We start from the raw sequence: 12828 nt of genomic DNA on the forward strand, positions 1-12828 counted from the left end.
GAAGCCATTTCACTGGCCGGTATGGTGTGATTTAACATCTTCAGTCTTTGAAAAAAGCACGTTCCTTCTTCCACTCCTGCCTCCCACATTTCAGACACCTTCCAGGCTGGACACACATGCTGTGATGGGGGCAGCACTGACAGAGGGAATCAAAGGGCTTGAGAGGATGGTGGCTTATTACAACAAAACGTTTATGTTCTCAGGAGAGAAATTAATATTCCACTCAAAGAACATCTGATAGTGGTTAAACCTGTAGAACATTTTCACTGCTGTCTCTTTGAAAAAGGTTATACTTCTTGGATAGAACCTTGGCAGGCAACAGGGATCCAACAGACACTGCCCTGATGGACGTCTGTCTTCTCTGGGACAGACGTTGGGCTAGGGGCAAAGGTGTCCTCCCCTCTTATGGGGCAGGGTTGTGGGTATTTTAGTAGATAAGCATGGCTTTATTGTTCATGACTTCCTCCTAAAGGATGTTTGCTGAATGTTTTGGGCTTAATTTGTTAGTGTTCAGTAAGGAATTTTGACATTAAATTCTCCTTCTCTCTGGTTGTAGAGAAGCAAAGAAGATCTGTGCCTTAGTAAAACATAGATACTGACTGACACATATGTCTTTTTATGTCTAATTATCTTTAAAATATTGTGATAGTTTCTTGGGTCTCTGTGTGTGAACTAAGTAATAGACTGATTATTTCCTTATTACACACATCAAAATTTGAAAGTTTTTTTGTGCTACTGCAAACGCATTCAGTTTTAAAGTTATTGTATCTAAAGCAATACTTTCCAAAGCATGTCATGTTTTTCATACTTGGACCATCATAGAGCTGTCACGTTGTGTTTCAGTCAGTTCCTTGATGTGCAGGAACAGAGCGTGATAGCAGAGATCTGGAAGGGGAGGCAAATAAGGTCATGGTTTTGAGAGCATTTCTTTTAAAAATAACTATCTGAAGTGTTGGACATCATAGGGAGCTGAGAAGCGAGAGGACAAAAGCAAAAAAAGTACTTCTGAATAATCTTATTTTAATGTGGTTGTTTCATTGCAAAGCTATTTAAAGCCTTCTTCACACAGCAGGAGGAATCGCATACTGGAAAATCTGTTCCGTAAAGATTTTCATCACTTTGTTAAACCTCAGCTGAATGAGCTTGAATCTAAATCAGTAGCACTGCAAAGTTACTATGGGCTGTCCAACAACACTGACCAGTACCAGCAGAGGAAACATTTAATGACACGTGAAGCAGTTTTGTTCCACGTGCAAGCAGTTGATATACGCTTTGCATACAGGGTAAGTGCCAGGTCCCTGTTAAAACCAAGAATGGGAAGGACAAGAAAACTGATGGGACATGGGAAGGCTTCCTGCAAAAGCAAAGCTCTGCCATTATACAGTAGGCTCAACTGTTATTTGTACCGGTGTGGGGTGTCTGGTCTGGCTGTGCTTGGACGTGCTTGGATTCTGCTTCCACAAAGCAATCAGTGCTTTAAAAATTGACCCGGTGGGGGCTGCAGGGTTTCAGACTTGTGTGCCTCTACCTCCATTCTCATTTCAGGTTTATTGTGCCTGCTTAGCTCTTCAGTGTAATGGCGCTCTTGATGGGCTCAATGCTGGGCAGTGTGGTATGTGCCATGCTGGATGTCAGGTATGGGTGATTTCTTCTGGATCCCTGTAAACTCCGCTCATCTTTGCAGAGCAGGGACTTAAACAGCCAGTGCTCCATTCCAGCAAAGTGCTGAGCTCCCTCGCAGCAAACCACCTTGCAGAATGAGGCCGAAGACCATGATTGAGGAAGAGGTGTGAGGAGAGCTTTATTAGTATGGCACATATTTAAACCATAGGAAAGCCCACAAATGTTACTCATTTTAAGTGTATTTCACACTTTTTGACTATTTGAAATAACCACATTTGTAAAAACTTCTTTTAATGAATAGAGCTCTTTATGTACAAAGGCAAACCTTTTTTTCCCCTTAGGTACAGTACTCTTAAAATACTATTTCTTTTGTAGGTCTGGCTGCTCCCATCGTCTGTTCGTTATTGCTTACTGCTACAGAACCCTCAAAAACGGAAAACAGGCAATTCAGATTATACTTTATCTTAAAAGATTTTGCTGATCTCTACCACAGATTCATCAGGACTAATGAGACAGATAAGTAAAGGATTTTGTTATTACATGCTAACTCCATAAAGATACTCTGGGGTAAGCGGAGAGGTGGTACAATCTTTGTTGTGAGTGGTGGGAAAGAGCTACCTGGTTACAAATTCTGGCCCCACTGAAGTCAGCAGGAGCTCTGCCATTTGCCTTCAACAAAGCAAAAGGTTTCACCATGTGTTTAACAGGAATATTTTGCTGGAACTGTTGTCAGCATGCTAGTAAATATACCATTTTAAAATTCACCTTCTTTTTCACATTTGAATGTTTGTTCACTTCGCATATGCTTAATGGTAATTTGATACAAAAAATTCTCTTCAATTTCATTTTATTTCAGGTAGGTTTTGAATTGGTTCATTTTTTACTTCTTGTGCTTTTAGAGACCCCACGTGGCAATGTCTGGGCTAAAAACACAGTAGGGGAATGTTCACATATTTTGTATTGCTGGGATTTAAACTGAATTAAAGAAAAACAGAAATGTAAACATTTGCATTTGTTTATGTAATTTTAAAAAAATCACATAAAGCTGGGCCCGAGCTAGTCGAGAATATCTCTGTAATGAACACAACCCTTTACCTTTTTGCAAGCACATGGTAACTGGAGAGGTGCACATATCATATCTACCATATCAATAACATTTTAGAGTATGTAAAAAAAAACCCACTCTATTTGTCTTAGGAAATATCGAAAACTTTTATAGGGAATTTGGAAAATATTTTTTGGCCAGCATGAAAGGTGAAATCTTGCAGCACAAAGTACAGACATGGGCACAGAGACTGAACAGACGGGCTGCTGTAAAACAACCATTTAATAAGGCATTAAAATGCCATCGACTTGGACACATAAAAAAAAAAAAGCTATGAAAACAAATGCCTTTCAAATAATTAGGATCTTATGCTTGAGACCAGTGTTGATCTCTATGCAGAGATTTTCCTGCTGAAATCAGACCAGCCTAAGTCTGATCGTCTAAGGAAGGAATTAGCAGCGTATAAATCGGCTGCTGCTCGAGATTTTGCTGTTTCTGCCATACATAACCATTCATTTAAATGGCCACTTCAGACTTTCTATCTCCTTCTTTCTGTTTCCTAGAGTAGTTTGAAACACATTTGACTTAGTACGCCAGAATAATTTTTTAATTGAATCTTGAATTTTTATCATGAGTATGTGAAAGGATTGAATTACCAGCTCCTGCCCACACTGCATAAGTGAATCTGAGCCAAATGCAGCCAGAAATAGCAACAGAACCCAGTTCTGTTCTCCAAAACATAGTGTGACTTTGCTTTCACTTGAAGTAAGGAACTTGGTGTTTATAATGCATCAAAATGATATAAATCTATCCTTCAACTAAAGAACAATTTTATCACCTGTAATGTACGCAGACACAAAAACAAGAAGTAGAGTTGACCATTCATGTCTGTGTATTTACTCCCAGATCACTGCTGTCATGGTAGTCCTGGTCTGGATACCTCACAAAAGACGCTCCAGTTACAAAGAGCGTGTTTAAACAACGGCATCTGTGATAACTCAGTTAACATTGTTTAAAAAAAAAAAAAAAAAGTGATGTTGTCCGAGAGATGAGCATCAAATCCTCAACTTTAAGCTGGAATTTAATAAATTTCACAAAAGAAATGTTTAATGAATCTTGCTTTTCACATACAGTAAAGTTACTGTTTTGATCTCCATTTTACTGTGCATTAACATCGATAATCTTGGATAAATGAATGTACAGTCCTTCTGTATTTTGTCTTGTTTCCTGTTCTGTCATTAGCCCAAGGCACATATTTTTAAACTTCTAATTTTTCTTTCAGATCTGTAATTTCAAGTACTCTTAGATTTTTTTGTTTTTAACACAGAATTTGACACAGATGAGAACCCTGTGTGTAACTCCCATAGCCAGGCAGAATAGATCTTTCTCTTGATATTATGATTTCTTCTATTAATCGGTTTTATATGACTTTCTGCTAGCCTAGCTTTTAAAGGTGTGAAAACTTGCACTGCAAAGGTATTTTATAGATTGCAACCATAATTTCTGAATAAAATTCTAAATAACTGGTCTGGTTATAAAGCTTTGGGTGCAATTTTTAGGTTCCTGGGAACTGCTGTTAAACCTCTGTTTCCATTTGGCTAGAAGTACATCCCAATTAGTGACCCTTCTATCTAGCAGTAGCTGTATGTGAGTGATTTTTATTTTTTTTTTAAGTCAGTCGTAAATGATTAGTCCAAAAGAGTAGCATAAAACTTCGAGCTAGTCCCCTGCAGGAGTCGGCTGGAGGAAATTAAAGGATCAACAACACAAGGGAAGCACTGAGGTAGGATTGTTCCAGGCTGCAGCCACAGGCTTTCACATGCACTCAGGAAATTGACTTCATCAAAAGCTGAGGATGCAGGCGTGAGGATGAGGAGGATAATACAGGTGATGATTCTAAATCATGGCTCAATATCAGAGCATTTTCCAAGGGAGAGGTTCTGTCCCCGCCCTGAAGAAAGCAGGTTTTCTATATAAAAATAGTCTTCTCCTTATGAATTAATAAAAGTTGGGCACAAATCTGAGCTATAAATCTAATATAACTTAATAAATAATGAAGACTCAGTTTCCCCAAAACAATATCAGTTGGATGTGGGGTTTTTTTGCACAAGAAAAACATGACTCCTTATAAGCTCCACTGCTCAGTTCAGAGCGTTATTGCCCTGTGCACGTTTGTGTGTTTGTGAGAGCTGTAAAACAAAGGACTCCAGAGTGCTTGAGACTTACAGGCAGGCAAGGAGTTTTCTTTAATGCTTCTAAGTAAATTCTTGCTGCAGAAATCTGGATATTCTGAGTCCGTGATGAAGCTGAAACCTTTCTAGTGTAGTTGGAAAGAGTTGCAAGAGGGGAAATGCATAAATCTACATCTGGAGCCAAGTATGCTGGGAAGGCGTAAAGAGATGGGGAAGCAGGAGTGCCAGAACAGGGCTGAGAGCATGAAATTCTGCAGGGAAAAGTGGGAGAAAGAAAGAGGAATGTCCCAGGAATGAAGCTCTTATAATGTTCAAATCTTTCCTCGGAAGTAAAACTGTGGAAGGCTATAATCCAAATAAGGAAATTAGAACAAAAATTAACAATATTCAGCTATTCAGATGTCAAAAGAAACAGCAGAGTTATTGGTGTTAGAGGTTATTGCCAGGAGGGAAAAACTCAGCATGCTTTGGGTAATTAAGCTTCATTGGAGAGCGTGGATCCCTTCTCCAGGTAAGAAATGCTTTTATAACACGGCATCTTTTGCTATTGTAATTAAACACCACGGACTATTCTGCATATGAAGTCTTAAACGCTTTAGTCCTTTATCATGGGATTTTACTGGCCAGGCATGTGTGTTCTTATGGCAAAAAGCATTGGCTGCTATAAAAAAAGAAACCCAAACATTTCTTTTTATGACTTGACTTGCTGTATTTTTATATATATTGAGCCAAATCCATCCCTTGTGGAGCTCAGTTGAAGCCAATAAGGATAGATTTGGCCCATGTCTATATGAGAAAGGTGGTGACAATTAAAATATATTGTTTAATAATGAGAGCTATGGTAGTGAAGTGTCTTTGTGTCTATGAAATTATACACCACGACACCACACTGCCAGTAGAGAGTGGGACTAGCAAAACACATAAGAGCAGTTTCTGATGGAAAGGCAAAAGCACTCTAACTTTTATTATTATGATTAAATATCACAAAGGCAAGACTAATTTAGGTAACATCTCCAGAAGTCTCATTTATAGTGTAGTATTTTGCCACAGTGTATTTTAAAATATTTCTTGAATGTCATTATAGGTAGCTATCAAGCGTAGTATGACTGGCTGCCATTAGCAGTAAGTAAAAGGACGGTTCTTATTTCATTTATATTTTAGTGATTTTCAGTAATACTGCAAAAAGGAATGCATCCTATTAAATGAAATGTGCGGACAGCCATTATTATCACTTTATATTGGTAGTTCCCAGCGGTTCCTCTGTGTGAGGCATTGCACCAACACATGAAAGCCATTGCTGATACCCTGAAGATCTTCAGATCTTGATTATTTAGGCAGTGAGAAATACAAAGCTTATTGCACAGACAACCAGGTCGTCTCTACAAAACGAGAACAAATGAGTTTTGTTTGGCTCCTTGACATGGTGGGTTGCAGGAAGCAAATCTTCTCTTGTATCCCTGCTGGTAAGTTATAACAACTTTTATATGCCAAAGCCTTACTGAACTGCCTACTGACTTGTATCCCTTTACTGAAGATATTTGGGTAATGGATACTCACAGCCAGTAATCACAGACTTAAACCCAAGCTCTTCAAGGGGGTTGCCAGAAAGCCAGGCTCAGCCATGCTGCTCTGTAAAGAAGCTGAGCGCTTAGAGAACACTGGCCAGTAGCAATGGAGCCCAGGAGCAATGGCCGAAGGCAATCCATTGCCCTGCTGAGCTAATGGGCTCCAGCTGAAAAGGTACCTCTTATATGAGAATAATAACTTGGGAAGTCTCTGATCCTCAAAAACAGAGGAAAAGAAAATGCGCAACAGAAATTCTTTTTACTGTAATTATTACTCATTCTGAATCTCTATTATAGAAATCTGGCCTTTGGCGTTGGATTAAGATAATATTTTATTAGAAGAAAGCATGATTCATCAGATTGATGCACTGCAGTATCTGTGGAAAGGAAAACTGGGAAAGACACAAAAGAAGCTGGGCTATGGAAAACCACTGCCAAACAGAGAATCTCAGTTTGCACTAAGAAACAACAAAAAAGAAAATATTTCCAAAGAAACATCTTAGCATAGCATTAGAGCCAAGTGAAGAATTATTACTACATTAGGCTTTCGGAATGGGGCATGCAGTGTATGTGGTAGGAGAATACCCCGTCATTTTGAAATTAAAGAAAAGTGCATGTGTTCCACATCAAAATCAGATCCTCAGAAGGCTTGTTTGCATGCTGCCAGTAGCTTTTGCTCTTCGTCAAGAAAAATGTTTTTATTTTCTAGTTACCATTTTCTCTCTCTCTCCCCTTCTTCATTTTCAAGTTCACCATTTCCTTGTATTTATTTCCTTGCTGTTGACTTCCTGCTTCCATTCTTTTCCGTCTTTAGTATGAATATTGATTTTCAGGCAATCTAATTAACTGCTTTGCAGAGGTGAGCAAAGATTATTTTCATTTTGTGCATGACAGACACAAAGCAAAAATTAAGTAGTTTACTAATGGCTGTAAGCTGAATCATTGCTAAGTATATTAGGACTGGAAATCCTGAATTTCACTGGAATTCTTAGACAACTATTTAAACTGTTTTCAAAATCTTTTGAGTTAATTGTGCAGCTTGCAGGACCAGCTCTTCCTTGTGCACCATCTTGGGAACAGGAAACACAGCATGCACCACACGTTCCTCCACTAGTCCCATCCGGTGACCAACCCTGCTTCTTCCCACCTGTGTCACACTGGGGCAAATGGTCAGAGGATCCACAGGGGCACTCACTTGCTTCTCTCTAAATGTGCAGTATTTGTTGAAGGCTGAGATTTGCTCTTTTGCTTTTCCATGCACATCCATGCAGTCTGCTTGCATTAACACCGCCCAGCTTTGAAGTGCTTAGGCAACATTTATACAAACAGTTAAACCCCCTCTCTTCTTGCATGTTCCAAATGAAGAAATGTAGAAATACTAAGGGTCATCCATTCAAAAGTCTGTGTGACAGGCATGTGCTCACTTCTAGCACTAAGTGTAAATGCAGCCTTTCTCTGTGACGCTCGACAGAAATCCCAGTGGAAGTTTTTCCTGCCTCTAGCCTGTCTACTTTCTTTCATAGTGATAAATGATGGGAAAGCTTGAGGGAGGGGGGAAACTATCCAAGCATTCAACTGATCATGTCTGTAGAAGGATGGGAAGGGAGAATGTTGATTCGTTTAAAACAGAAATTTAATATGGCTAAAATATTTGATATTTTTCTCATTTTGATCATTTTTTGCATTCTCGTAAGTTTAAGGCTAAATCATTACCCAAAGATGTCTCATCAAATAAGACAGTGTGGTTACTTTTATTTTTCACTTTAAATTTAATTGATTACCTTTCCCACTTCCATTTTGTCCTGCACGTAGTTGCTTGGTAGCAATCACCTTTGCTTTCAGTCAAGGTATCCATTGCGTGCATGCTGACTGTTTCCCATTACCTCTGCAGCACAAAGCAAGTTCATCACCTTTCCAGGATGTCTTGTGATTGATTCCTCATGTCTGGGGAAATATGCTCTAAAGTTTCAGGCTAAAATGAGTGCTTGGATTTAGTGTGGATAATCAGTGGTTTAAGACTTATTCTTCCTATGAACTATGCATCTATTTATTAGATACACAACTAATATAAAATATAATATAATATGCTAAATTTAAAATGTTATTATTCCCTCAATAGCTGCTCAGACGCACTGAGCATGACTACACCATGATTTGCAGAGTATGTCTGCGTCATCCATCAAACACAACTACTCTCTGCCTCAGAACTAACCTGTGCTCAGCAAAGCCAAGGCTGAAAGCCTTGAAAAGAAGATCAGAGGCCTGGTCTTGCCATGCTGAAATCTATAAAAGTTTTCCTACTGACTTCAACAGAAACAGTACTAAGCCTTATGATTCTGGCAGGAAAATCTGAGAATATTCCTTTACAGCTCTCTACTGAATGTTGAACTCCAGAATACATTGTTGTCAGCCTTATGTAAGACAGAGACTGTTAAGGAAAGATAGTAGTTTTGCACATACTGTTCTCTGCACACTGTTGTTCTTTAGTAAATATTTATCAAAGGATGCATCCATTCCTGCTGGCAGCATCTGAGGCATTGGACAAATTTGGCCTGTTTTCCTGCTGTCAGTGTAAACCTCCCAACTAGAAGCTGAATTTATCAAGTTTCGTCTTTCAAAACTGTTAAAATCATTCTTATCCAAGTAGATAGTGCTGACAAAAATGGTCATTCGATGAAATACTCTTTAAAAAAAGACACGTCCTCCAGCTTGTAAGTACAGCCCCACTGAAAATATTCATCAAAACTGTAACAAAGCACGGCTAAAGGCCAAAAATTTGTATTTGCTGAAAACTAAGGAAAACGGCAACAAAAAGAAAACCAGATGAAAGTTTGTTGGCACTTGCAGGATACTTGTTCAGGCCTCTTACCCTCTACTATTTGTCTGTGGAACTAGGCTCTTTTGACCTGTTCTAGCTATTCCTCCCATTTTCATTTCAGTGTGTTTTACTTTTCTTTTGCTTGAACAAGTTTATAATTAACATAAAATAAGCCTAATTTTAATTGAGTGAGCATTATCAGCACTTTGCACTAATTTATATACTCTTTCATTTCCTCTTTTAAGCTCTTTTTAGGTCAGACTTAGGCTTGGGGCTGCGCTTTGGTGCACACTATGCAAAGGATGTGGTGACGGAGCAGAAAAGGTTTGGATCCCAAAGCCTCAGGCCTTACTACCGCCAGATGCCTGAGCTGAAATCTCTCTTTTGGAGTGCAGTTCTTCTTCTGGAAGAGAACCTGAGGAGCTGCAGCTGCACCTTCTCTACCTATGCCTGGTACTTACAGTGCCCTGTGGCTAAAGGGAACTGTGGTCAACTCCTCAACTCCTGATGGACACAGCCTGCAGTGTACCATGGGCTGGGAGAGTTAATGGTCTGGTGGAGACTCTTCCACCCGCATGGGAATAATTAGCATTGCAAGGACTGTGAGGCCCCAGGCCACTGCCCAGGTCATGCAGATGGAAAGAAGAAATGAGTCTAAGCCCCGTGCTGGCTGCTAATGGCATAGCTCGGGGATACTGGGACTCCTGGGAGCATTTCTCTAAACTTTGTGCTGTGAAGAACAGCAGGCAGTGGCAGCAGTCAGGGAGTGGCTGCTACCCAGCCCTCCTGGCACTGAGGAGGAGGCTTTGTGCATGCCCCTAGGGCGGTTGCATCTATATGAAGATCTGTAGGTCTATGCTATCTTTTTATTATTGATGGCTTGTTACTTTAAAGCCACCATCACTGCTGAGGCTCAGTCCCAGAAACTGTCCATCAGGGATGCTTTCTGGCTGCCATTCCAGGAGGGGCTCACTGACAGACAGGTGTCTGGCCTCACTAGGCCTCATTCAGCCTCACTAGGCTTCACTAGGCCTCACTAGGCCTCACTAGGCCACACTAGGATGCATCACAGCCCAGACAGCTCAGCTAGGCCATGAAGCCCGACCCAAATTTAATTTCATACTTCACCTCAGTTTAAACGCAACACAAGCTGCTCTGTACCACCCAGAGCTGGCACACAGCCATGACAGTGCTGCCTGAAGGCCTCTTCTTAGGAGCTCTGTGATGGGCATCACCTGGGCAGCAGTTTCACACATGACATTGTTTTTGTTTTCAATTCGTGTTGGAAAAGGCTTTTTTGCTTTTGTTGTACCGCTCCCAACATTTTCTGCTCTTTCATTTTTAATATTGAACCTGTACTTTGTAGAAAGGAAATAGGTCAAAACTTTATTCTCCCCAGCAGCAAGTTGTTGGCTCATGACTTCTGTTACAACCAACTATCAAAGCAATGAAAGCCCTCACTTCACATTGAATTTGGGCTGCCTCTTGTCACAGGCAAGTGCGTGGCACCTCCTTGGAGCAGAACCTCAAATTAAAATATTGTAAATTTTTTGCTGCTCCAGCAGTACTGCAGAAATGCAAGTGGCCAAGGGGGGAGGAGGTTTTTTTTCCTCCTGCTGGAATTTTTCACTATAACCATCCTCAGGGGAGTTCTCATCTTCAAAAGAAACATTCCTTCTATACAAGCTGCAAAAAGAATTATTTAATGACATCATAAATTAATACAGAGAGGCACAAATTTTCCAAAATGTGGAGAGAGAGAAAAAAAAAAAAATCATCGTTTGCCAAAAACACCCAAGCTCTTCCAGACTTAGGCCTCTCCTGAGCCTGGGAGCTGCCAACGATACCAAACTGAACGGTGGGGTTTCTGGCATGACTCAAGTTTAGCTTGTTTAAATTTTGGCAAATACTCGTATTACTCATATACTCAGCAAACTGATACAAATATTTGTTCTATTTAGAGTGAAGTCCAAACTCACTGCTGGCACCAGTGCTGCTGGACTCGGTGGAACTAATCTTGCTCATGCCAATGTTAAATTTGGACATCTACCTTAAAGAAAAACAGCCTTTGAGGTACAGATTAGAATACATCAATGGAAAACAGAACTCATGTGTAGCGAAGTTTTCCTCACTTGCTAATTTTTTGCTTTAATCTGATTTGAACTGGACAACATTTTTCTGCACTTGGGCTGCTACTCGCTGTTATGATGCAGCCACCAGGTCAGAGCTGGAGCTGGAAAAGCCCTCATGCACGTGAAGTTCTCTGCATTCTTGGGAAGTGAAATCTGTAGTAAATAGAGCCTGGGCACAGTGAGCATATTTGATTGATTTTAGTGCTGTACAGATTGTTTTTTTTCAGTGATGCCTTCAGTTTACTGTTTCTGGTTTGTAAAGCAAATAGACAAACAACCAATCAGATGGGAATTGCAGACCTGCCTTCAGGCTTGGGTTCCTCATCTGGTCGCACCTGCACTTTGCCCATGAGCTCCCTCTGGGTTCGGATTCAAAAAACAGATTAGGCATTTTGCAATGAGAAGAGCAATATGAAAACCACCACCCTTCCAATCCTTAGTGCAGCCAAAGCATGCCCCAAGGGCGTGCTGGCTGAGGATCTGTGCTCAGTTCAGCTGTGGTTTGTAAGCAGCATGCTGTTTAATGCTATCTAAATGTTTTTATAAAGGTCAAGTAGGAGTGGGATCCTCCTAACTTAACTTTAGCCATTTAGAAATGAGAAATCTAGTCCGCCTGAGCTAGATTCCTCTGTGAGTGGAAAATATCAGCACTGCAGAATGATTCATCCCATTTTAATCTGCCTGATCTCTCTTCATTGACTATAAAAGGGGCCTGGATGACCAGATTAGCATATACCCAAATTTTAGACATGTATGCGCTTACTCAGCACTTTACAATTGGCCCTGCAATGGCCATACCAGATACTATTTTCATAGCTCACGGTGTGCCACAGGGCTCCACGCAGTGCCTGCACAGCTCCTGTGGCTCCTGGGGCAATGAATCTTGGCTGTGAGCATTGCGGTGCCGTGCTGGCAGCACAGCCTGCTGCATGTGTCCTCAGCCTCAGTCTTAAAACCTGGATTGCTTACAGGTTCAGGGCTCATCTGTACTGCCTTGACAGAAAGCTGCTGGGCCGATTCTTGTAGGAGCTGCTTCCAAAACTGCCTTAGATATATAAATATTGTATTGAGCAACATAAAGTTAAAAAAAAAAAAAAAAAAAAAAGAAAGCAGTGATTACTCCTTGAAAAGGGCATTATTATTGTTAACCATATTTGTGAAACAGTCAAAATATCCCAAAAAGAGTCAAGTGTGCATCTGGATAAAGTGTGGAATTGGTGTAATTGGACAGGAGGGATAAGACAGAGCAGACATTGGGTAATTCACCATGGAACAGCTTTATGCTTGTTATTGAAATGCAGCCAGAGACAGTTAATAGTAGTAAAATGACTTTATGTTCTGATATGTAAAATAAAATGTCCATGCTATGTAACAAACAGTTGAAAATTCCACACCACCTGTATCTATCGTGGTTTCTAATAAAAATTTATCTGTAGTATATATGTTTTTTATC

The 12828-nt window shown here is 40.2% G+C and overlaps 1 protein-coding gene across 5 annotated transcripts in view; it reads left to right on the forward strand.

Moving 5' to 3' along the window:
- The window catches only part of BRIP1 (BRCA1 interacting DNA helicase 1), a 103690-nt gene extending 90877 nt beyond the window's left edge, over window positions 1–12813 (forward strand). For 3 of the 5 annotated variants that reach the window (XM_031556457.2, XM_031556458.2, XM_085240865.1), the window contains exon 25: window positions 1999–12813. In XM_031556457.2, the coding sequence (XP_031412317.2) occupies window positions 1999–2091 (93 nt within the window). In that variant the 3' untranslated portion in view covers window positions 2092–12813. The remainder of the gene's footprint in view (window positions 1–1998) is intronic. The other 2 variants (XR_014887576.1, XR_014887575.1) reach the window with 2 other exon arrangements.
- Window positions 12814–12828: the final 15 nt, after the last annotated feature.

The sequence above is a fragment of the Meleagris gallopavo genome, chromosome 21, assembly GCF_905368555.1.
Source record: "Meleagris gallopavo chromosome 21, MGAL_WU_HG_1.1, whole genome shotgun sequence".
NCBI lineage: Eukaryota > Metazoa > Chordata > Aves > Galliformes > Phasianidae > Meleagris > Meleagris gallopavo.